Source organism: Nerophis lumbriciformis, linkage group LG10 (assembly GCF_033978685.3).
Source record: "Nerophis lumbriciformis linkage group LG10, RoL_Nlum_v2.1, whole genome shotgun sequence".
Classification (NCBI taxonomy): Eukaryota; Metazoa; Chordata; class Actinopteri; order Syngnathiformes; family Syngnathidae; genus Nerophis; species Nerophis lumbriciformis.
The window spans coordinates 23,841,459-23,868,634 of NC_084557.2; the positions used below are offsets into that span (position 1 = coordinate 23,841,459).

The 27,176-nt window shown below is 40.0% G+C and overlaps 1 protein-coding gene across 3 annotated transcripts in view; it reads left to right on the top strand.

Moving 5' to 3' along the window:
• The window catches only part of rassf7a (Ras association domain family member 7a), a 68,870-nt gene extending 46,710 nt beyond the window's left edge, over positions 1–22,160 (top strand). For all 3 annotated transcript variants that reach the window (XM_061969992.1, XM_061969994.2, XM_061969993.1), the window contains 5 exons: positions 6,418–6,617; positions 11,256–12,169; positions 13,787–13,961; positions 15,561–15,668; positions 21,870–22,160. In XM_061969992.1, coding sequence (XP_061825976.1) covers positions 6,515–6,617; positions 11,256–12,169; positions 13,787–13,961; positions 15,561–15,668; positions 21,870–21,901 — 1,332 coding nt within the window. In that variant the 5' untranslated portion in view covers positions 6,418–6,514 and the 3' untranslated portion in view covers positions 21,902–22,160. The remainder of the gene's footprint in view (positions 1–6,417; positions 6,618–11,255; positions 12,170–13,786; positions 13,962–15,560; positions 15,669–21,869) is intronic.
• The last annotated feature ends 5,016 nt before the right edge of the window (positions 22,161–27,176 follow it).

A 27,176-nucleotide genomic window follows, 5' to 3' on the forward strand; every position in this document is an offset into this window, starting at 1 on the left:
CTGTTCATAACTTTTATGGACAGAATTTCTAGGCGCAGTCAAGGCGTGGAGGGGATCTGGTTTGGTGGCTGCAGGATTAGGTCTCTGCTTTTTGCAGATGATGTGGTCCTGATGGCTTCATCTGGCCAGGATCTTCAGCTCTCGCTGGATCGGTTCGCAGCCGAGTGTGAAGCGACTGGGATGAGAATCAGCACCTCCAAGTCCGAGTCCATGGTTCTCGCCCGGAAAAGGGTGGAATGCCATCTTCGGGTTTGGGAGGAGACCCTGCCCCAAGTGGAGGAGTTCAAGTACCTCGGAGTCTTGTTCACGAGTGAGGGAAGAGTGGATCGTGAGATCGACAGGCGGATCGGTGCGGCATCTTCAGTAATGCGGACGCTGTATCGATCCGTTGTGGTGAAGAAGGAGCTGAGCCGGAAGGCAAAGCTCTCAATTTACCGGTCGATCTACGTTCCCATCCTCACCTATGGTCATGAGCTTTGGGTTATGACCGTAAGGACAAGATCACGGGTACAAGCGGCCGAAATGAGTTTCCTCCGCCGGGTGGCAGGGCTCTCCCTTAGAGATAGGGTGAGAAGCTCTGTCATCCGGGGGGAGCTCAAAGTAAAGCCGCTGCTCCTCCACATCGAGAGGAGCCAGATGAGGTGGTTCGGGCATCTGGTCAGGATGCCACCCGATCGCCTCCCTCGGGAGGTGTTTAGGGCACGTCCGACCGGTAGGAGGCCACGGGGAAGACCCAGGACACGTTGGGAAGACTATGTTTCCCGGCTGGCCTGGGAACGCCTCGGGATCCCCCGGGAGGAGCTGGACGAAGTGGCTGGGGAGAGGGAAGTCTGGGCTTCCCTGCTTAGGCTGCTGCCCCCGCGACCCGACCTCGGATAAGCGGAAGAAGATGGATGGATGGATGGATTTAAAATCCTTATGTAAGACAAGAACACAATGTTTTTCTATTTTTATGCAATCTAAATGGTGTATAAATTAAAAATGTTTTTTTTTTACCTGGTTAAATAAAGGCTAAATAAAAATAAAATAAATAAATAAAAAATAAATAAATGCGATCAAAGTCCTCTTTCAGTGGAGTCGCTGTATTCTGCCTATGAAGCCCTTAAAAAACATCCAAACACCCCCACTAAGGTTTCATGTATATGCTGTCAGTATATATGTAATGTACAAACGTAGTAACGGGCACATTTATAATAAGTAGTAATGTTGCTCACTTTTTTCTTGAACAACTTCACTGATTCCTACGAACTGCAGACTTCATGAGAGCCAACAAACATAATAAAACTTCACTTACTATACACTGTCTGCTGTCACTAGAATGCCAACTGATAGAATGTTACGTTCCCATTTGGATGAAGAATGACTCATGATCAGGATATATGAAAAGGAGGGTGGGACCAAGCGTATTTATGTGTCTTTCTCGCCATATCCGGGTCTAAATTGGCTGTCAAAGTGTAGCAACTTGTTGGTCCTAAATCTTCTACTATCAAGGTGAGAGGCATTATTTATGATCTAGAATAAACTTCCGCAAACTCACACTCGAGAAAACAGTTTAGCAGCTGATGATGTCAACATAGCCACACAAACTAGTGATCATGCGCTGCTGTAAATAGTTTGTCTGCATTAGCTCTTATGATAACAATATCACTAATACTTGGTAAATATTTAAGTCGCAAAATGTAAATGGAGTGCGGTTAGAAGACCTCCAATTGGCTCCATTGTAAGCAGACTTTTATTCTCATTAATTTACGAGATAGAATGCAATAAAAAAATACATCTATCGTCTTGTTTTTCATAATGAATGTGAACGATAGGCAACATTTCCCCAAAAAAGTGAAGTTCCCCTTTAAGTCAGAGCTTGAAGTCTTGTCAAGTAGATGAAATTATAAATTTTTCATCTTGCAGTGAGTGTTAATAGGAGAGTGTTACCAGCCCCAATATGTTCAATTTTGGTCAACACTAAGGACAACCCTTACCAGATTACCTGATTGTCGAGATTTTTTTGTGGATAGATTTATTGCCTCTTGAAGAAATTGATCAAAATTAGGGCACGACTTGCCTTCAACAAGCAATAGCGCTTCTCCATTTAGTCTTGACTGAAGTGGAGCTTGTTTTATATGACCATATACCGTATTTTCCGCACCATAAGGCGCCCTGGGTTATAAGCCGCGCCTTCAATGAACGGCATATTTCAAAACTTTGTCCACCTATAAGCCGCCCCGTGTTGTAAGCCGCATCTAACTGCGCTAAAGGAATGTCAAAAAAACAGTCAAATAGGTCAGTCAAACTTTAATAATATATTAAAACCAGCGTGATGTGGGCGCGCATGGAATCGTATATCAACATGGACGAAGCTGCGTGAAAAAAGCCACCCGGCCTCTTCGCGTAAACTTAAACTTACCTTAACCACTCGCTCATCTTTTCTTCATCCATCCCTTCGAGTTAGCTTTTATGATGACGCCGGCTGGAAAGGTCTCTTTTGGCAAGGTCTTCCTTTTGAATATCACCATGGGTGGAAGTTTCTGGCCATTAGCATGGCAAGCTAGAACCACAGTGAAGGATGACTTCTCATTCCCTGTGGTGCGAATATTCACCGTACGTGCTCCCGTTGTATCCACAGTGCGGTTCACAGGAATATCAGTTGCTGTGAAATAGTAATCCGTGTGCGGATGGAGAGATTGCGTCTTTTCATGAACCGGATCCCTGTCGTTTAGTAGGAGCCATTTTGTGGTCTTTACAGATGTAAACACACAAAGGAAATGAAACGTACGGTAATATCCGCGCACTTTTTCTTCTTCTACGCGGGCGGGTGGTTGCTTACAGTAGAAGAAGAAGCGCTTCCTGTTCTATGGGGGCGGGTGCTTACCTTGGCGGTTGCTTGCGTAGAAGAAGAAGCGCTTCCTGTTCTACCGGGAAAAAAGATGGCGGCTGTTTACCGTAGTTACGAGACCGAAACTTTATGAAAATGAATCTTAATATTTATCCATATACAAAGCGCACCGGGTTATAAGGCGCACTGTCAACTTTTGAGAAAATTTGTGGTTTTTAGGTGCGCCTTATAGTGCGGAAAATACGGTATATGTGAACAACCCATTTAACTCGACCATGCCATTAAGTCCTTTTCCACCACGTTGTTATGACTAAAATGAGCCTGCTTAACTAATTTTTTCCCACCATAACATTTGAGCTCCAGAGGGCTCATTTTTATGGGAAATATCTGTTTATTTTGACATGTATTGTTAACTTCATCATTATTGCTTCCTTGTTTTTGCATAAGCCGATTTGTCGTTATGTCTAAATGGAACTGCCATTTACCTTTGAAGCTTCAGCATACAAAGTGCCTTCCGTCATTCTTGATAGACTTCTTATCCTAATTACTGCGACTAACAAAATGCATGGACGTTTTTTTTTTAGATTGTTAGGCACCAAAAGAAAGATTACGGTATATATGAGGTACGTAGATTAAAAAACCTTTCTTGCCCATTCTCCTGATGTCTCTTGCTATTTTTGGTTATATCAATCACCGATTATGCCAATATGAGTCATCCAGTTCAAGGGATTCATCCATCCAATCAGGCGGAAGGCGGGGTACACCCTGGACAAGTCGCCACCTAACTATTTTGTGGCACACCTTGACAGTTTGTAATTTATTTTTAGACAGTCTTTTGGCGAAAATGTATTTCAGTGTTAGTAAAATGTTTGTCTTTTAAATTTAGTTTTAGCCAACAAAATTACACATTTTAGTCAGCTAAAATTACCTAAAAATTTGTCGACTAAACCATATAGTAAAAAAATAAGCACCTTTATCTAGAGTACCTGCAAAGCATTTGTTTAACAGAAAAGTAGCTCTTATCAGGAATGGTGTAGTTAGTAATTTTTTGCTCCACAGGTCAATGCCAGTAAATATCTTTCAGGGCCTTTTTCTATGTTTTTTAATGCTACATCTATGACAAAGCAGATATGTATGTGTGTTGTGAAATGGAGTTACGATGCATGTCTTCCATCATAATTTGTTTATGAGCATGGGATTACTGGGAGCAGCAATTACACATACCGCGTATCCCTTGCAGGGATCACGGGGGAGAGGCGGTAGTATTTATTTTGTCAATAAATATCCCAATATACAAATAAATAAATAGGAAACACTGCATCTACTTCCTTTTTTTGCTGCACACATGACATAAGCACATTGAACCACATTAAAAGTTGTCATGCCTTTAGATTTACCATTAACAATTCCTTGAGGCAAAGAAAATGACTTGATAATTTGTTTTAAAGAAGTAATACAGTAGAATTAGCTTTAACTTACAGTTGTGTAGATGTCACAATGCTTTGCCTGCTGATGGCATCATATCGTCAAAAATTAAACGTGTCCTTTTCACTTCCTCCCAGGTGTACACATGTTACGATGTGGAACATGTTAAATACATACATTTTTGTTTTGGCCATGAGATATCAAACGTGTTATCTCACATGGAAAAGCATTTGATTGGCACTGTTTTGTAACTAACTTCCGGCCACACTTTCATACTAAAATGTCCGTTAATTTGGTCATAGTTTTAATCAACGTGGATTTGTTTTGATTGGTTGTCTTATTTTCGTTAGGGGAAAATAGGGTGTTGACGAAAATGTTTAGTAAACAAAATTAACACTGATGGAAAGAGGTTTAGTTGTTTTTCATCCTGGACTATCTTTTTTTTTACCTTAGTTGCTAGGGAGCTGACCCTAGACTCTGGTGCTGAGCCAGGCTGTTTTCTAGATCTCTGTGTTGTTGTCCCTGCCTGTGACAGAGGGAACAGGGAGTCACCTGAGACTCACAGGTTTGTTTCTTGTTTGTGCAGCTTATCACATTTCACTTTGCCAGGAGGAACTAGATCTAAATAACATGGGAGAGTGACATTCTTCTCTGTCTTCCTTTTCTATGCAGTTTTTGTGGAATGTCAACACCTTTGACTTAGAGATTTTTAATTGAAGTATCTCCACTTAACCGAATGTATGCAAATTACATCAGAAATAAATTTGCCTAGCCTAACCTCTATTTGCTTTTCACTCTTAACAAGTGTAAAACATACTCTGAACTAAGTTCAGGCGAGGTGTTATCTTGTGGAGTGACCTGTTAAGTGTCATTCCACTGCTGATAGCTGCAAGATTTGAAATTATTGCTTTCTGTTCATCAGATAAAAAAAGATTCATGCCAAAGTAAATGATTGTCTAACTACTCACTCTGTGACTCAACCAGTCAGCTTTAATAATGTATTGCAACATAGCACACTCTATTCCCTTTTGAAGAAAAATATTGACATCCTCCTGGCAGTGCTGTTTATTTTGATAAGCACTCCCATTTCATAGAGTCCATTCTGCGTGCTCCGTCTCAGAACAGTGCGTCAGTCACTCACTGTATGTATGACGTCAACGTTGGGCTATAGTGTTTAACTTTGTTGCCACATCAGTGTTTGTGGTCCGAAGAAGTGGAGAAGTGGGGGCGGGGCAGAGCAGTGACGTCGCAGAGAGGCGGGCCAGGCCGTACTTTGTTAAAGAAAGTACGGCTGGTTGATGAAGTCAGTGCATTCCTCTGAGGCATCTTCTTCTTGGCAGCCAACAGAGCACGGCCAGGCACCGAAAGAAGGCCAAGATAAGGTGGGGGGTGCCTGCAGTTAAAACACCTCCCATTTAGAACCGGAAAGACAGACAGAAAGAGAACGCCATCTGTCTGAGTGTTGTTTTACCCACCTAGACTACATAGTTTCTTTCTCGGTGCCAACTTCCGTAGATAATCCTGCCACTGCCTGCGGCTGTTTTACATTTTATGAGCATTGCGGTATTTTATCACCTTGTTTTAAAGCTTGGCTGTTGAAGTACACACTGACAGAGAGGACTACTTATGATGCTAATAATTTGAAGTTAAACCTGCTGCTCCGAGAGAGTCTCTGAGCAACCTGCTGATCTGCCCTCTCAAGTCTCGTTTGGTCCTGCTGAGTGGGTTCAACCTAGGAGGACACACGTGCACACTTCCCTTTTGGGGGTTTCTTCCACCCGCAAAAAACGCCTTCCACCAGATGCATACAAGCTTGAGTTGCTCCACTTTCCCTGTCCGTTCCCCTTGGCAGTAAGCTATCATAACTGCTTTGAAGGAGGGCAGCAGAGCGTTTAATTGGGTTACAGATTGGCATTTATGCTCCTCGGTCCACAAAATCTGGCCACAGACCAGTGCAGCACTCCTCCGCTGCTGGTCTGGTATTTTGCTATTCAGGGATATTCCATCACCTTAGGTTCTCTTGACCAATTAGTAATCATATGAAGTGGAATATTAAGAAGTGGTGATGATCTGTAAATATCAAATCACTGTGTTGTTTAGGTTAGACAGTTTGTCTACCACTGTCAACACCTGTCTAAACCTGTGTCTCGCGTTCCTTACAGAATCAGTGCCATGCAACGTTAAGCTGAGGCAAGCCAAACTGAAGTGAGTCCGTTTGGAAGACCATCTTACCAATCACCTTGCCCCGCTTGGTCGCCGATGGAGCTCAAAGTGTGGGTGGATGGAGTAGTTCGGGTGGTATGTGGCCTATCGGAAGAGACATCCTGCCAGGATGTGGTCATTGCTCTGGCCCAAGCCATAGGTGAGTACTTTCACTCAAAAATGATAGGGCTCATCCTATTTGGCTCATCTAAAGACCTGTTTCCTTTAAGCATTATACTTTTACCCAATTACTATACTGTTCTATTGAGGTACCATCAGCTGCACACACATGGAATAAAAAGAACACAACATACCTTAAGACAATACAATTGGGCCTTGAACAATCAACACAAATAAATATGTATAGAAGAATAGAACATTCAATCTTAATTTTAACAATGTAATGTAAAAGTTATCGGTCACACTCCAGTAAACCTTAAAAAGTATGATGAGAAATGGATGTATGGTGACACAAAGTCTGATATGTTCTTCTGATGTCATGTGTATGCCATTGGATTAAACTTATTTTTTTAATGTGACCTCAAATGATCCACTGTACTGTGGACTATTATGTGGAGATGATTTAAAGCCATGTCTGTGTGACAATTGTAGCATTCTTCTTCACAGCCTGAATTGATTAGAGCGGGTGTAAGTGATGTCATCCAGCTAAAACAGTACACACCCCATGGTTTTATTATTTAAAGTACCAGTATAATGGAAAAACAAGTTGACTTCAAATAATGAATTGTTTCATTTTATCTGTAAAACCATATCCAATTGTAACTTGCAAATTATGTAAAAATACTATTTAAATATACACAAAACGACAATTACAGACGGCCGTTTTGAATATTCCGCTCCGAATGTCTTCGGCAATCTCCGGGTCACGTGGGAGACTCCTCTGCACTATGCCCTTAGCAGGAGATCAATGATACTGGAAATATGCAAAAATTGGAAAGAGATGTGTCGCTTATCATTCACAATCCCTATGTAAGACATTTATGCATTCAAAATCGTACATTAACAACTAACAACTGAGTCAACAGATCAAGGGTCCTCTGTTGCACCCATAAAGTTCCCTAAATAATCATCTAGAAACCCCCATTTACATCTCGTGACCTGAATATTAACCAAGTAATAGCGATATTGTTATTATAAGCGCTAACGCAGACGGCCTATTTTAGCGTTGCATTAATAACAGTAAGCTAACTGCTAGCTTACGCTGCTGTATTCTTGACACTGCTTTTGCTTCATGTCAAACTGGGTAAAAGTTAATTTTACAATATAATTCATGCCTTTCACCTGGATAGTAGACGAATGTGGCCATTAAAAAAGACACAAAAAGAGGCTTGATGCAGCACCTTTGTTTCTTTCGTGAGGATTGTGCTTGATTCTTCATCTAAACTGGATTATGTGAGCGTCCCGTCGATCGGCATCCCAGTGAAAGCGGCCATTGTGCAGTAACTGTTTGTTTAGCACGGAGCAACACTGCTACATGATGCTTCGTGTTTTAGTAAAGCTCCATCCAGTAAGCACTTCGCTTTTAAATCTTGTTGCTCATCCTTCTTGTGTTCGGGCTAAAAAATATAAGGTTCTGGATCATATTTAGTCCAAAAATAATCACTTTAGGCTCTGAGGAAATATGTCGTGAGTATTAGGTTTGTTATTATTGAAGAGAACTGTGGTCCCCTGCGCGCGTCATGGATCAAGTGACTGCTAATTAACTCTCAAAATGGCTCTGTAATCTCCATGAGATCGATATTATTTTGATCAAATCTATCTACTATTTTAGTGTTATAAATCAGATATATATGATAATTGCTTCAATATAGAGGTTTTACCATGCTACTGGTATTTTAAAGCCCCACTTGATAACTTTTAGTTTTGGTTGATTTTAGCGGCGCCAGTGGACCAAAGTCGTAGTATTTTGCCAGAAAAAGACCCTATTTCCTATGAGGACTAGCGCATATTGGGTCATACTGACATGACGTCCACTGTTATATTGGCACATCTATTACGTCTCTAATGGCTATGCTAATGTTTGTAGCGCAATCCAAGATCATCAAGAAATGATCTTGGATTGCGCTACAAACATGACGCTACTTCCAAGAACGTATGCAGATGCAGGTCCAAAGCAAAAAAGACCGGCGAGAGATTTTAGTGTTGAACTGCGAATTATCACGTGTGGCTTTTTATTGGCAATGTTGATCCTGTCCTGCCACCCTCCTCAAACTTGCTAAGTGCCAGTTAAAGTGATACAGACCCCTCAGGACATGACAGAGGTGTCATTCAACTAATTGTAAGTCTATGTATCATCCCAAAAGTTATGGAAATATTTTATGAAGGTTAGAAAGTTACTTGTCTTTTCTGTGCATTCAAAATGTTTTAAAAAATAAAATTATTTAAAAAATGTTTTATTTAAATACAAAAGCTGCTAGCAAGAGGCACTTTACCTCATTTTAAGCCTTACAGGAACGTCTTTCCTGGCCATACGCATAACCTAAATAAAGCCAAATGAGGATCAAGAACCTAATATTTTTAAGCCTGGAAAAAATGAAAGATAAATTACGAGTTTTAGAAGCTGGGCGCAAAGCAGATCCAGCTCGAGTGAAACACTAAGCGTCATGTAGCACTATTGCTAAGTGCTAAACAAGAAATACAAACTACAAACATTACAAAACCGGTACTTACAACTTCAGCTCTCAATGGGATGCCGACTGATGGAATGGTTGTATCTCGTCTTTCCGTTTCGATGATGAATTCAGAATAATCCTCACTTCTCAGATTAAAAAAATGCTGAGATGAAATGAGCATCTTGCTGTGTCTTCCTAGCGATGTCTTCTGGTCTAAATTCAATTTGAAAGTTCACCAACTTCTCGATTTATGGCTATAATTTTCTACTATACAGGTGCATGGCATGATTTATGGTTGAGCATTAACTCTTACAAACTCAGAGGTGTTTCAGCAGCAACAGCGGCAGCTAGTTGCAAGTTTACTTTCTGTGAGCAAGGTGCTGTGTTTCCAAAAGTAGTTCCTGTCTGTTAGCTCTTAACAATATCACTATACCTTGGTTACTATGCAGTTCACGGCATGCAAATGTAGCATTGTTTTCATTTGGATGTTTTTTTTAGATGGCTTCATAGGCAGAATAGATGACTCCCATTACCTGCGTTGTTAGCCGCCTCATACTATTTAGAACGCACAGACAAGAGAGATGCAAGTGTTCTTGTCTCACATAAGGATTGTGAATGATGGGCAACATGTAAAACAAAGTATAGTTCCTCTTCAACGGAACTATAGCAAACCATTCGTTCTAAAAATGGTTAAATATAGAAATTGTGAACCAAACCAAGAATCAAAATGTTTAATGCTAAATTTGCAGCTTTGAGATAAACAAAGAGCTCCATTGAATTGTCATTAGGTCATTTTGGATTTAAGCCTGCTGATGTATCCTCTGGCTGCGTTTAAGCAGCAGCGTTGAACAACATAAGACCAGATTTAGAGCTCTCCTCCTTCCATGAGTGAGCTGCCTACTGAGCCATTAGGGAGGGTTTGTCCTAATTTCAAGGTCCTTGTGGAAACTTCAGTTTATTTGAACATCTTTACATGTTGGGAGACTCTTACTCCTATTCTCAGAGGCAGATGTTTAGAGGTATCAGGGCCTATCATAATGCATCTGATGTAATTTTTTCACTTAATATTCCTCACATTGAGGAGTTAGCAGGAAAACAATCCAATTTTTTACTGACCTTGAAGAACCAGAAGGTATTTTACTTGTAAATAAACTACAGTTGTCCCTCGTTTATCGCGGTTGATTGGAACCGGACATGACTGCGATAAATTTCCATGAAGTAGAATCATTATTAATGAAGCAAATATTTTCATAATTTGAGTGTAAGCAACTGTTGACTGCCTTTTTAATTTGTTTTCACATTATTAGAGCCCTCTAAGTAGAGTACAGTGTGTACTCACCGGTAGCCCAGGCCACTACTACAACATGGCCACAACGTGGAAATACTTAGTCACATCCTGGGGAATTCCTCTAAGTTAGAACTGGGCTTGCATGTGCTTAAACCACCAACATCTGTTTTTCTGCAAAAACTTGGTCAACTCGACACTCGCAGCTACTATAGTTAGTTTTGATTTTAGCACTTTGTGTTAGCATTGCAAGACTGCATTGTCATTCCACATCGCTCAAGCCAAATCTGTGTTATTGATGTCGAAGATGTAGTGTATCATAATAATTGATCTCCACTTTGGTTGTACGGCTGTTAATAATTTATAGCAGTCTTGTTAGCCTGATGTGCTGCCGAATGTCCGATGCCACTGTCTGCTGTTGTCTTTTGCTATTGCGTTTATCGAAGTCTCACCATATGGAGCTGGTATTGATGAGGCAGGAGCTGAAGATAGAGTCCATCCAAAACGTTGTTATGCCCAAAGGTGGTCAGTTTGAGATTGTCGCGGTGAAGGTAGAGTAGCACCAGAATTAGCGCCATGTTGTTTACATAGTTGAGTTTACCCATCAATCCGGAAATGGAAGACGTGCTTGGAAAATATTTGACGATCCCCACAAAATAATACTAACAGAAAATAGGACAAATACTGCACTCTAAACATTTAGAATATGCTTTTATAAAGTACAAAATAAAAATGAAAAAAATATGCAGTATTTGAAGCGTGAAGCACTACATTGCTTTTTACACTTATGGTATGCATATAACTAGTTCATTGGCTTACAGTACACTGGTGTGTGTGTATATGTATATATTTATATGTATATATTCATCTTTGTTCGCAGGTCAGACCGGTCGCTATGTCTTGATTCAACGTCTTCGGGATACAGAGAGACAGTTACTTGCCACAGAAAGGCCCCTTGAGTCTGTGGCCAAGTTAGGCCAGCATGGGAATGAGGTTCAGTTCTTCCTACGTCGCACTGGCCCGAGCAGCAGCGATGGGCCTGGCTCAAAACAAGACAAACTGAGCCCTCTCCCCCTGCCAAAATATCCTGAGCAGGACCTTTCAAAATGCAACCAGCCCAAGAAATCTCTCACGTTTAACTTGGGGCCATCCACTTCTCACAGAGCCAAACCTTTTCAGAGGTCTCCTCGGGACTCGCCTGAGCAAAGAGCCTCGCCTTCATCTTCTCCCATCCCTACTACCCATCATGCTCCATCTCCCTCGCCACCAATAGGCCCATCCAAAGAGGAGGTTTTTAGGAAGGTTCTTCAGCAGCAGGAAAGACTGAGGGCAATCGAAGAACAGCTAGAAACCCTAGAAAGGGAGTCCAACACTCGAGAGCGCCACTGCTCCTCTCCGTGTCCTTCCCCCATGTCCGTCCACTTCCAAGAGGAGCTAGACACTTTGGAGCAAACAATGCGGAAGAACCAAGCTGAGCTCGCCCACGAGCAGTATTGGGAGGAAGAGCTTCAAGCTGAGACGGAGAGGGAGCAAGAAATGAGGAGAAAGCTAGGAGAGCTTCACACAAAGCTGGATGACTGCGGAAGGCGTCTCCACGAGTTCTCTGTGCGCTCCACACAGCTGGAGCAAGAGATCCAGCAGGAAAGTCAGTTGGAGGCCAAAAGCAAAGGGCCAGAGGAATCACTTGATGCTGTGAAAGCAGAGCTCTGGAGCCAGGAGACGCATGGAACAGAGTTAGAGGTGCAACTATCTGAGACTGATAAGGCTCTGGGGAAGGCAGAGTCTCTGCTGCAGGTAAGGAGAGAGGTCTTAGTTCTGGAAAAAGGGCTGTAAACCCATGTAGCCTTAGATGTTTTGTTTGTCAGTGTAGAACAGACCCTCTTCTACCTAGACTGTCCAAAACATACTGTACCTCTCCTCACCGCGCACTGCAGCAGACATACCAGCGCAGAGACATTTACCAAAGTATTACTGAGTGAAATAAAAACATGAACATATGCATTTGGACTAACAATATTCACACTATCAATGGTGTACAGTGTACTCAGCTCTAACCTCCAATGAAATATGTTATAAGCGGAACACTAGAATCTTGCTGATCCAGTTTGGCAAGTGTAATTTTTGTATGCATGTTCTGAACCCATTACTCATGGTGATACTATTACACATGACCATATCAAACTATTTGTGTACTGTAGCGTCTTGAGAATTAAAGAGAATTGTTTTATAGCACAGAAGCTTTGTTTTATTGGATGGCCTCGTTTAATCATAGTCCGTTGTTTGCTTTACTCTTGATGTTGTCATAGGTGCAGCTATATCAATAAAAGCCTAACCCAGTTTAAAGTTTTCTCAATCCACGTGTAACCAGAGACTGTGGTATCCATGTCACGGAGGTGACGTGTTTACGTTTTGTCGATTTGGAATGTTTTACTTGACGGAAGTAAGTAAGGTACATGGGAAATTTTCGGTCAATGATTGTGTCCTGTCCCAGGGAGCTCCGATCGTAACTGGTTGCAAAACTGATTAAAGAATAATTATGAGCTCATTTGCGTATGAGCAAGTCATTCCCTTGGAGGACCTGATTGATGTTCTGGTACTGGGCTCTGTCATAGTCATCAGTATAATTATATACATAGCCCACACAGACCAAATTATGAGGCTTCTTTTTGAAACGAAACACACACACACTTGAGTGTTTCAAGTGTTAGTAAGCATACGTTTGTCACTCAGTCAGGGCAGGAAAGATTCATGTTTGGCCTATGACATTAAACATACATAGAATGTGGAACTCTGTGTATGTAGTGAGCTCAGCCTTTCTGTCATTAGATTAATAGAGGCAGACCTGCAGGTGTGAACTGCAGCAGGATGTCTTGGTCTGATCACACACAAACACATACAGGTACACTCGCCACAGAGGTTTGGGAGCCTGCTGTTTCCCCCCACACACTAATTAAAGACAATGAATCGATCTCTCAAGCTTACATTTTCAATAACTATAATTTCCTCCAGAGGGTGAATGAGAACAAAATCTATCTTTAACTGTCTGGGGACTGGCGTCAGGTCAGCCAGCATCGTTTACATCTTGGTGTTGGAGGGTAATGAAATATGGTAGCTTTGAAGTAATAATTCACTGCAGATGGCTGCCTGGAAGAGTCTAGCACACTCTGCTGACCTCTTGTGGTGGATAATTGCATCAGTAATGTGAGGCTTTCCCTCCATAAAAAAGGAGTACCTGTGTCCTCAGCAGTGGACATTGGTGGTTTGCATAACATGGTTGTTTTTATCCCACGACAAAAGAAAAAATGATTTACAGAAGGCTAATATCTCATATGTCCTTTAACATTTCATAATTAGAATTGAACTGTTTGTGTGCTGTGCGTTGTCCTCTTATATATGCTCCTTCCATGCCAGGGCAAACATGAGGAGCTGGAGGAGTTGAATAAGGATCTGCGGCAGTGTAACCTGCAGCAGTTTATCCAGCAAGCTGGCGTCTTGCCTGCGCACAGCCACTCGCGCACGGATCTTCAAGAGCAACTTGAACAGTTGGAACTGGCACATCTTCTGCAGGATGGATACAGGAATGGAAGTAAGGTGCTAAACGGCAAAATGAAACACAGGAGAGTGAAATGATTGCATTAATTGAGATGAATTACCTTAACTAGGGATATAGTGAAATATATCTAATAAATGGTGTAAAATATTCACATTAAAGATATCAGAATTGTGTTTATGGTTTGTATAAGTTGGAATGTTGTCTTGTTTTTAGCGTAGAGTAGACCATTTTTCCATCTATATATTACACAAAATATGGAGAAATGTCTCTTCCGGATGTTTCCAGTATTGGAAACATCTGGAGGACCGTTATGTTAAGTGATTAGTCCAGATTCTGCCTCTGGAATACCATCCCACAGTGTAGTAGTAGTAGTAGTGTGGTACGATATACCGGTACTAGTATAGTATCGCGGTACTAATGAATCAAAAACGGTACTATACTCTGTTTGAAAAGTAGCGGGGTGTATTTTGTAGCGTCCCGGAAGAGTTAGTGCTGCAAGGGGTTCTGGGTATTTGTTCTGTTGTGTTACGGTGCGGATGTTCTCCTGAAATGTGTTTGTCATTCTTGTTTGGTGTGGGTTCACAGTGTGGCGCATATTTGTAACAGTGTTAAAGTTGTTTATACGGCCACCCTCAGTGTGACCTGTATGGCTGTTGACCAATTATGCCTTGCTGTATTACATGTACAATGTCTACATTATATTTAAAATGAACAGAGTGATATATTACATGTACAATTATGTGTACATTATATTTAAAATGAACAGAGTGATATATTACATGTACAATTATGTGTACATTATATATAAAATGAACATAGTGATATAATACATGTAAAATTATGTGTATATTATTTTAAAAATAAATATAGTGATATATTACAAGTACAATGATGTGTGCATTATGTTTAAAGTCAATATAGTGAAATATTACATGCACAATGATGTGCACATTGTTTAAAATCAATATAGTGATATTGCATGTACAGTAATGTGTGCATTATATTAAACATATGAGATATGTTGCACATTACTACATGTACGAGACATATGTGATTGACAGTCAGGAAAGCCAATCAAAACTCACATTTCCTCTGATCCATTTTAAGAAAGTTAACATCAATTGTGACAAATGTAAACATTTATTTGTTAAATGTTTTTTCTTTAACCAATATTAACATATGTTAGCACTGTTGTTGATGGGTCTGTTTTATTTATTGTATATTCTCTGAAGCAGAGGAACAGCAGCAAGTTCAACATTCAATACTTACTGCTCAGAAAAATGTTTTTGTTGTGTTAACTTCAACACTTTATATGGACCTGATGTTTTATTTTAGTAAATAAAACAGACTCCATCTGTTTAAAACAATAAATAACTTTGTAACACCATCGTTTTGTTTATATATCTAACTCTATAATAATGTAATGAATTTCAATGAAAAATCTCAAATGTAGGGGGTTTTTCAGCATTTTTAGGTGAAATTAAAAATAGATTAATTAAATTAATTACATATCCTAATTAAGGATTTTTTTTTTATTACCTGACAGCTAAAAGCAGTCCGATATGATAGGGTAATAATAAGGTATATACTTTGGACTCTGCTAATAATCGTTTTATTTATATTCTGCCTCAGGTAGTGGTATGACTGCAGCGGAATCACCGCCTCGTCCCACTGCCAAACAGTTCCTGGGTCATCCGCGCAACTTGCAGAATCCCCTGGTGTCCAGTCTCAACCCAGAGGGTGTGTATGTGTGAGACCCTGCCGCCTCCCACGTCCATCCAGCTCTGCTCCTCTCACTTCCCTCCTTGGTTACCGGAACTGTTGATCCCATACTTTTTTCCATCCTGGCTTGTTTTGGGTTTGAAGCTGCTGTTTTTGGTGTTGGGTTGTGGAAGCGTCTGTAAGGTGGAGGTCCCTGCAACTTCTCCACGGCTTTCTTTGTGCTTTTCCTTTCATAACAGACCTCTCTGAATCCCTGCATCTTAACTTTTTAATTTTATTTTGTTGAAACACTTTCAGTCTAATGTGATTCTGCATCCCTTCTTCCACTGACCTAACCCATATTTTGTTATTTAATCTATGGGTCTGTTTTCCTAATTCTTCTGGAATAACTGTTTTATGGCTTGGTTTGCTTTGGTGTGTCTGGGACTGGGGTGTCCAAACTTTTTACACACAGGGTTGCATACTAAAATATCAAAGTTACATTTTAAGAAAAAACACAGCTTGCATGTAAGATTTGTTTTATTAGCGTCAACATTTCTTTATCCTGACATTACTGCTTTTTAATCGTTTAGTAATTGTGACACGGGACATCACTGGCCTGGATACTTAAATTTAAAATCATTCATACCCTGGCAAAATTAAGAGTTGAAGTGGATTTATATCTGGTCATTTAAATTCATAGCCAGAAAAACGGTGGAGGAGATTTTCCTTGTAGTTTTAGTGTTCTTACATTTACACCAGAAAATCCATATCCTAAATAATTTGTCTTCTTTTTTAATAAATCCGATATTCAACATTTGTTTTTATATTTTTTATTTTATACGTGTGTGTGTGTGTGTGTGTGTGTGTGTGTGTGTGTGTGTGTGTGTGTGTGTGTGTGTGTGTGTGTGTGTGTGTGTGTGTGTGTGTGTGTGTGTGTGTGTGTGTGTGTGTGTGTGTGTGTGTGTGTGTGTGTGTGTGTGTGTGTGTGTACACAGTACAGGCCAAAAGTTTGGACACACCTTCTCATTTCAATGTGTTTTCTTTATTTTCATGACTATTTACTATGTTATTGTAGATTGTCACTGAAGGCATCAAAACTATGACACCTGTGAAGTGAAAACCCTTTCAGGTGACTACCTCTTGAAGCTCATTGAGAGAATGCCAAGAGTGTGCAAAACAGTAATCAGAGCAAAGGGTGGCTATTTTGAAGAAACTAGAATATAAAACATGTTTTCAGTTATTCGACCTTTTTTTGTTAAATACATAACTCCACATGTGTTCATTCATAGTTTTGATGCCTTCAGTGACAAGCTACAATGTAAATAGTCATGGGAAAAAAAGAAAACCATTGAATGAGAAGGTCTGTCCAAACTTTTGGCCTGTACTGTGTGTATATATATATATACACCCAATATGACAAAGGTACTTTAAACCACTGCAGAACAGAACATAATAAACAGAAATAAAGTATGTCAGTTATAAGGTGCAATAATTTCTCTGTGACCTTCATCAGAAACAAAATGTCTTTAAACAAATGTGCTAGCTCTTTTCTAATTTACATTTACAATCCCGTATACGCGCCAACCATTAGCGAGACATTAGACACATTCAACATTTTAATGGCAGTAGACTATGAACAGATTATCGAAGACTGAGTAGTCGCCAACTGCATGAATATTAAGAAGCGATCGACAACTGCATGAGAAATCCCATTCAAAATAAAAGTGAGTGTTTTTTTCCCCAGACAAAGACCTATTGAAAATGAGTTGGGCTTCTGACCCACCAGTGGAAAATCACTGCTCTAGATTAGGCCGTAACTGGAACAGGATGACTTCTGGTGACCCAAGTCTTCCAAACTCATCTGAAAAAGGCAGTGGTAGAAAGTGAATGAATATATAAAAATACAATTAATACTTTATCGGTCTGATATCAGCAAAAAAAAAAAACAAGCAAGTATTGAGTGATATCGGCTTTCATTTAAAATCTCAGATATCTCCGATACAAGCAGTTCTGCACCATGTTTACTTGTGCAAAGCTGGACAGCCAGTTAACAGTTAAATGTCTAATAAACACACAAGGTTGGTCTTTTCTTGTATTTTAATAAAACCATTTACAAAAGGTAAATAAGGTAGGCTCTAAGCAAGTAGGAGCTAGCAGCTACCCATCTGCTCCGCACAAAGTAGCACACAAGCTAGACATACGTAATAAGTGTCCTTAATTTCACAATATTGCAGTTTAAAATAACATTTGTCAATGTAAACTAGTATCAAATAATTAAAGTTGCATATTACTTACAGATGCAAAGTCTCCAAGGCAGAAGCGCAAGTATCCACTAACAAGCGGATCTGGATCATTCAACTTATTGTGTCATGATCTTAACTAAATGAAACACATTTCCACACTAATTTATTTAAAGACCGCATAAGTCAATTCCATTTAATAAATACATTAGTGTTTTGCATTGTTCTCTGTTTGAGTAACTTTACTTGATCTAACCTCTTCTAACATTCCAAACTACAAAATAATAAAATAATGTTCTATGATTCATGCTGATATCGTAGCGGGTTAATACAGGTATCAGCCGATACTCAAAGCTCCAATGTCGGTATTGATAGGAAGTGAAAAAGTTGTATCGAGACACCCATAACTTTTGCTATGTGTCTAATTTCCGGCTTATTGTGTCATTTCCAGCCAGAAACCACTCATTTAACAAAGTAATTCCACTGAAATGTAAAAGTTTTGCCAGCGTATGAATAACTTTGGTGCAAACTACACATCAACCGTCATGTCAATATTGTCATTTTCTGACAATAGTGACCTTTTTTTTCACTCTGTCACACTGACAGCACTTATTGTGTTTTTTTTTCTTACAACAAATGATGTAAGTTGATGTACTGTATGTGTACTATTTATGTACAATTGGGTATAGCTCCACCATGCCTTGTACTTTGGTGACTTCCAAAGAGCAAGAGCCTTTTACTCAGGGCTCTGCAACATGTTTTGCACCTTCCCCTCCTCTTCTTGTCTGACACCTCGGCCCCTTTGCCACTAAACAGAAATGGGTGTACTTTGTGCTTAGTGCGTTGCTGTCATCACAACTTTAATCAGACCCTCCAGGATTTCACAGTCTTTTTTTGTCATCGTCGCGGACTAAAATGCCTGAACCAGCGGCAGTTTTTTTCAGAAAATTGCAGCAAAAGTTGCAAAGTTTTGAGATTTTTTCTCCATTAATATTGAATAAACTTTTGATTTTATTTGTTATCAATGTTTTAAAAGTTTATTGTAACCTCAAAAAGCACAGACTTTCAAAAAAAATTGGAAAACAAATAATGTATTGATGTTTTACTCGTTTTATACCAGAGACTTAAGAGTAGACCCCATATGGCAGTAAAAGCACATACTCAAAGCTCATTATCAAATTACTGAACCCTTTTATTATTAATAACCAATAATAGTATGAAATAATTATATTTATAGAAAGAAACGCCACCAAAGGATTCCTTATTGTCCACTGTCTGCTCTGTCGTCCACAGGTTGCAGACATTCTCCGTGTATGTTTTACGCTTAAAACGTCTTGGTCCATTTTAAGCACTTATTTATGTCCCAACATATTCACGCCTACACGTTAAAAGCATTCGTAAATTGTTGAGCACGTTCTATATCGCAATTTGTTTGTTGGTAAATGAGAGAATATCGTCACACTTCAACATCTCATGTAAACTCTGCCTCTTTGCAAATAAGAACATGTTCTTAATTGTCTTTGTCAGAGTTTGTTGGTGACGAACCCCAAGATGCAGAGATGATGGCAGGCATTGAGCGAGAAAACATGATTTAATTTGGTTACACTATAACCAAAACCAAACAAAAGGGTACAAACAAAAGGCGCGCACAAGGCGGAGAACAAACTTGGCTATAAACTAAAATAGCTCAAAGGCTAACTGTGGACAAGAAACAATAGCACTTACTGTGACACAAAGGAACTATGACATGAGCAGAGTGAACAAAAGTAGACAGAGCTACAACGACAAGTATTATGACAGGTAGTAGTGACAACAAGTATTAGCGACAATGACAATGACAATAATCCAGCCCTGACTGGAGGGGAAGGCAGGTTTAAATAGCAGCTGGCTGATTGACACCAGGTGTGGCCAGGTGCCAATCAGCCACAGCACTCAGGGAGACAAACAGGAAACAGAACCAAAACAAGAGCGCTGACAGCAAATACTACACACACAGAGGAAAAACTAAAACACAACCAAACTGTCAGGGGCAAGCCTGACAGTCTTACCCTAGATAAATAAATGTGAAATAAATATATGTATACATTTCAACTAGAAAGTGCATGTTTATATACTACTAGCACGTTGAGTGTCTAGAAATAGCGCTGTATAAATCTAATCCATTATTATTATTATTACATTACCCAGAGGGCTTATATTTACATTACCGGAACCGGAAGTAGATCTGATTAGACAGTTGACGTGCGCGTTTGAGCGCCACTCAAAGACAAATTTGATTGGCGAAGATGTGTGTGAATTAGCGCTATCGCCACAATGCAAAATCCTGGACGGACTGATTAAGTTTTGACTTGTCAGAACTTTCACATTTAAGATGCTGATCGCAAATTTGAAGTGAAGGAGACATTTACAGCAGAAGCAAGTATGGAATGTACATTCAGGACCTGATCTACTAAAAGTTTGCATGCCATCAAACACGTGCAAACTTGATAGCAAACGCTGATCTACTAAACGTGTGCACAGAGGATTGTGTCTCTTTAGTGAGCAGAATAAGGAGCATAATCCATTCAGAGTACCGTATTTTTCGGAGTATCAGTCGCACCGGAGTATAAGTCGCACCTGCCGAAAATTCATTATAAAGAAGGAAAAAAACATATATAAATCGCAATGGAGCCTGGCCAAACTATGGAAAAAAAACTGTGACTTATAGTCCGAAAAATACGGTATCTGTCTTCATGAATATACAGAATATATGCTGATCATCAGAACGCCCACAATACTGGATGGAAAAAATGTAAATACAATTATTCTGCACACACAGTGTAATTGTCATGACTAAAACTCAACTGTGTGCCTCTTTATTTAGCACGTCTGCAAAAGTACATGCAAACATGCTTGTCAACATATATGGCCTGTCAAAAATGAACATTTCAGACATATTGTCAAATCACCAAAATCATTGTATACCTTCTGGCTGACTTAACCTCTAAAGGCCTTAGTGGCCACATGCGTGGACAGCACCTTTCAGCTCTTATTTCCAAAATTGTGTACACTACTGAATTGGGGTCTTATGCCGACATATGGACACTTATACTGCTACCTGGTGGTGTCAGAAGAGTATAACATACAATTGAATTTGGGAAAAAAAGTGTAAAAATAAAAATGTGCATGTCACTACACATGAAGTACACGTTTGTGTACTTATGGACTAAATACATGATATTAAAAGATGATTTTTAGTTTTTATTCTAATTAGGGTCCAATAAGCCCAAATAGCAAAGAGAAATAAAAAAAAGCATGTAAACAAACAGCTTGGGCCTTAAGAGGTTAAAGGGCTGATTAAAACTCATTTAATTGATGCGTTACTCTATTGGCTGGTGTTCAATGACATCCGTTTTTTCATACAAAAGATATATTATTAACATATGTCTTATACTGCAATGTGCATTTTCTTGCGGCTGGATTCTGGAGCCCCTCGGCCAGTTAGTGCCAGCTTCTCCCATGAGCACAACTTCAGCGCGCTAAAAAGGAAAAAAATGTGGTTACCATTTTAGATGCACCGCAGGACTGCCCATAAAAAGTGGTACATGTCTGCTGCTTGTTTCAAAACATAGACAAATGCCAGAGTGAGGAGCATAATAACATGAATGTTCAGTAAATGATTGTCTCCGTGGTGAAAGCCCCGTATAGTACACGCAAAAACCTCGGTCTTCACCACTTTTCAATTGCACACGCAGTCTTCGTCGATCACACTAATAGTACACACGATTTTGTTGTTTGCACACGCTGTTTAGCGCGTAGTAGTAGATCGGGTCCTTAGTGTTTAATTTAGTGATGACCTTTTGTGTTCCTGACTTTGTGAGGTTCTCTAATCTGCCGGTTGAATCCAAATGTGAGTTTCTGTTGTCTGTCCTTAACCCTGACCAGCCAGGTTTCTCCTGAAGCTCTTACTTGTGAACAAAGGGATCGTCATCCCCACTTGTTTTTTTCTGTCTTGCAGTCTTGACATCCCAAGAGTCGTCATGGCGATAAAACTTGGACCACAAGGGCAGAAACTCGGTCACTTGTTAAATATAATCACCGTCTATTTAACCCCTGTGTAATTCTCATATATATATATATATATATATACTGTATATACATAAGACAAATTATTGACAGAGTTTTGCTACTGTAAACACGACAAGCTATCTGTGTAAAATGTAAGATAATTTAGGAAACTTTTACATAGACCAATTATTATTATGTATTTAAATATACCGGTAATAAAAATGTTCATGTGTTTAAAGAATCATTTGTGCTGTTTTTGTATTCCTAATTATTTCCCTTCCCGCTTGGCGTTCTTCCTCCGGCAGTAAATAATCAAAAACTTAATTTTCTTTGTGAAATGCATTATGAATATATTATACGCTCTGAATTATTCAGACTCCCTCCTGCTGCTTGTTACACAATGGCTCTGATGAAGTGTTGAGATTATTTGTTGCTTGTTTTTTTTGTTTTTGGGGAACATTTACAGGTGACTGATGGAAAAGTGCACCCTTGCATGCAGAGGGAAATGTGGCAAACATCCTGTCTGCTGCTCTTCCGGCTGATGGAACTGAATAAATGAACAAGATAGGACATCAATTGGGCCTTTCGGGACGCAACTAGCAAGGACTAGTGAATGAGGAAACTTACATTTTTGGATAGTAGGAAACAAAATGTCGGATATCTGGACCATACTCATTCACTATTCTTACAGTCAAAAATATTGAAATGTAATGATATTATTTTGTATCAAACTGCACAAATAATGTATAAAGCCAAAATAAATAAACTCCCAGGAAGCATTCAAAAATTGTTCAGCACACGAGAGGGGGGTTATAATTTAAGGGGGAATTTAAATTTCAAAATGCTTAGTTATAGAACGACCATTAAAAGTTATTGTATTTCAATTTGTGGAGTGAAATTATGGAATGGTTTGAATGTGGAGTTAAAGCAATGTCCAAACATAAAGCAGTTTAAAAATAAGTATAGGCACATGGTATTCCAGAGGTACAGAGATGAAGAAGGGCTTTGATATTAGCTTGTTTGTGTTACAGAAGAGTGTGGGGCTGCCCATTGAGGCAGTGGTGATGCTGTGGTGGCATGATACAATTTCCATGATCACTAGTGGTAATGGTGTGGCTATGTATGTGTGTAGTGTGCACATGTATGGATATATTTATCATTTATATACAAGTTCATTAAGTGTGTACATAGACTGAACAGGTAGTTCTAGCTCAGAGTAATTTATGATTTAAAGAAAAGGGGTGGGATTAAATAAGTGTAAACTTCTTCTCACTCCTTTTCAAATATGTCAAAAAAAAAGAAAGAAAGAAAAAAGTCCATTGCTCATTTGTTTTCGTTTTTTATTCTCCATTGTTTTCATTTTGTTATCATGGCTGTTAAGGCTATAGCACTGTTTAAGATTAGGCTTGCTCTTGTTTTTTTGCATATTTAAAATAAAAATATATCAATCAATCAAAAAAAAAAATCCTTGATCTTCACGTTTCCTACAGTGTGCATCCACATGCATATTTGAGCAATTCTGCTTATGGGCCTTATGGGCTTATTTTGTAATACTTCCTAAGCGTCATGTCTATATTTAAAATGGGCATGAGATGACCAGTTTGGATGTAATATTGAATGATATACATTATAGGGAGAATGTAGAGCTGTCTGACTTTGTCTGAGGTTACATAATCTCCAAATCATTGTGCTGGTGCCACTGTCTAGACTGGACTGTTGCATCTCTGGCGCCCTCTTGTGGACAAAAGTAGTAAAAGCCTATCAATTCCAAAAGTTCCTCCTGCTGCCATATTTAAAAAGTTAAAAGTACCACTGATAGTCACACACACACTAGGTGCGGTAAAATGATTCTCTGCATTTGACCCATCACCCTTGATCACCCCCTGGGAGATGAGGGGAGCAGTGAGCAGCAGCGGTGGCCGCGCCCGGGAATATGTTTTGGTGATTTAACCCCCAATTCCAACCATTGATGCTGAGTGTCAAGCAGGGAGGTAATGGGTCACATTTTTATAGTCTTTGGTATGACTCGGCCGGGGTTTGAACTCACGACCTACCAATCTCGGGGTGGACACTCTATCCACAAGGCCACTGAGCAGGTCTTAAGAAGTAGTTCCCATACCGGGAGTCGTATACCCCAACAGACACTAACTTCCTTATACCATAATCCATCCATCCATCCATCCATTTTCTACCGCTTGTCCGTTTCGGGGTGGCGGGGGGTTGCTGGAGCCTATCTCAGCTGCATTCGGGTGTAAGGCGGTGTACACCCTGGACAAGTCGCCACCTCATCGCAGGGCCAGCACTCCCACTCACATTCACACACTAGGGCCAGTTTAGTGTTGCCAATCAACCTATCCCCAGGTGCATGTCTTTGTAGAGCTCAGGCCTGGTCAGACTAAGGGACCTTTATATTAACAATGTCTTCGCTAGCTTCAGTGAACTATGCGAAAATGTTATTCTCCCTAACTCTCACTAATTACGCTACTTTCAAGTCCGCAACTTTGCTAAATCAAATAGCAGTTATTTTCGCAGTAGTCCACCTCAATCAGTAATAGATTCAATTTTGCAAATCCCCTTAAATCATAAAGTCATCATTTCTCAAATGTACATCCTAATCTCTCATCTTAAAGAGACATCTCTTGGTAAAATTAGAAAAGACTGGCAAGCAGAATTTGGTAAAGTGTTTATCAGTTTGAACATCAAATATGTTGTCTTTGTAGCATATTCAACTGAATATGGGTTGAAAATGATTTGCAAATCATTGTATTTCGTTTATATTTACATCTAACACAATTTCCCAACTCATATGGAAACGGGGTTTGTAGTTGATGTCACTGGACTCCTGCAAACATGACACACATGTTCCGGTCCTGTCCCTGTCTGAAAGCCTACTGGACTAATATTTTTAAACATCTTGCAGATGCACTAAATTTGAAGTTGACGCCTTGCGCAACATTGGCTATTTTTGGAATTCTACCAAACTCTCAAAAAATTAAGCAGACTTTTAAGGATAGTATCGCCTTTGCATCCTTACTAGCTCGTAGAAGGATTTTGTTGGAACGTAAATCACAGTTTGCCCCCCAAAGGCCTCCCTGTGGCTTAAGGACCCCATGTTTTACTAAGATCTGGAGAAAATTCTATATAATCTGAGGGGTACCCCAAAACAATTTGACTTGACCTGGGGTTGTATGATTAGTCACATAGCGAGATTAAACACACTTAACAGGAAAATAGGACCAGGAGAGAGCAGGAAGGGTTTTTTTGTGCTGCCGTTATTTTTGACAAACAGGCCATAAAACATAAGAAATGTAATAATAGATAGACTAGAAGTTGTTAAAAAATTGTTGAAAGCAAAAAAAAAAAAAAGATTGATGATACTTACTGTATGAGCAAGTCATATTATATTGTGTTGTATTGCCTTATGTCATATCATAGTATAGTATATCATATTATATAACTTTTTACTATATTATAGTGTATCACCTTATATCATATTATATTATATTACTAAATATCATATCATATTATACTATATTACCCTATATCATTTTATGTTATATAATAATACTTTATATCAGATCATATTATACTATAATATTTCAAATCATCCATCCATCCTATTATATTGTGGAGGTTGCCCTCTAGTGGGTTCTGCAGACCACCACACACTGCCAGGAGAGCCCGGGATTCAGAGTATAACACTGTTTTATTTTCATATACTAGTGCCAGTCTTTTGCTTTCCAGCAAACTGTCTGTCTGTGTCTTGTGTCTCTCTCGCCCTCTCTGGCTCCCACTCCAGCTCCATCCACGTGTCTCATTCCGGCTGCTGCTAATAAAGGCGACAGGTGATTAGATAACAAGGCCCACCTGGGCCATCTACGCACCTGTCGCTGTCTTCAAGCCCACAGGCCACGCCCCCCTCCACATATATTATATTATGTTATCCATCCATCCATTTTCTACCGCTTGTCCCTTTCGGGGTCAGGGGTTATATTATGTTATATTATACTATATTATAATATATTGTCTTATATTATGTTATATCATATCATTATATTATGTTACATCATATTATATCATATCATTATATTATGTTACATCATATTATATCATATTATATTATGTTACATCATATTATATCATATCATCGACAAATGTGACACTCACTGTTGACAATGAACCTTTTTTACTCACCTCAATTCCCTTTTTTATTTGATTCAGTGAGAGTAAGAAGTAGGACCAGGAGAGAGCGGGAAGGTTTTTTTTGTGCTGCCGTTATTTTTGACAAACAGGTCATAAAAAAAACATCCATCCATCTTCTTCCGCTTATCCGACGTCGGGTCGCGGGAGAAGCAGCCTAAGCAGAGAAGCCCTAACTTCCCTCTCCCCAGCCACTTCGTCCAGCTCCTCCCGGGGGATCCCGAGGCCGAGAGACATAGTTTTCCCAACGTGTCCTGGATCTTCCCCGTAGCCTCCAGACCAGATGCCCAAACCACCTCATCTGGCTCTTCCCGATGTGGAGGAGCAGGGGCTTTACTTTGAGCTCCTCCTGGATGACGGAGCCTCTCACCCTGGCTCTAAGGGAGAGCCCCGCCACCCGACGGTGGAAACTCATTTCGGCCGCTTGTACCCGTGATCTTGTCCTCTCTGTCACAACCCAAAGCTGCTCAGTGGCCTAGTGGTTAGAGTGTCCGCCCTGAGATCGTAAGGTTGTGAGTTCAATCCCCAGCCGAGTCATACCAAAAACTATAAAAATGGGACCCATTACTTCCCTGCTTGGCACTCAGCATCAAGGGTTGGAATTGGGGGTTAAATCACCAAAATGTATTCCCAGGCGCGGCCACCGCTGCTTCTCACTGCTCCCCTCACCTCCCTGGGGTTGAACAAGGGGATGGGTCAAATGCAGAGGACACATTTCACCACACCTAGTGTGTGTGTGACAATCATTAGTATTTTAACTTTTTCTTAAGCTCATGACCATAGGTGAGGATAGGAACATAGATTGACCAGTAAATTGAGAGCTTTGCCTTCCGGCTCAGCTCCTTCTTCACCACGACGGATCGATACAGCGTCCGCATTACTGAAGACGCCGCACCGATCCGCCTGTCGATCTCACGATCCACTCTTCCCTCACTCGTGAACAAGACTCCGAGCTACTTGAACTCTTCCACATGGGGCACGATCTCCTCCCCAACCCGGAGATGGCACTCCACCCTTTTCCGGGCGAGAGCCATAAAACATAAAAAGGTGTTATAAT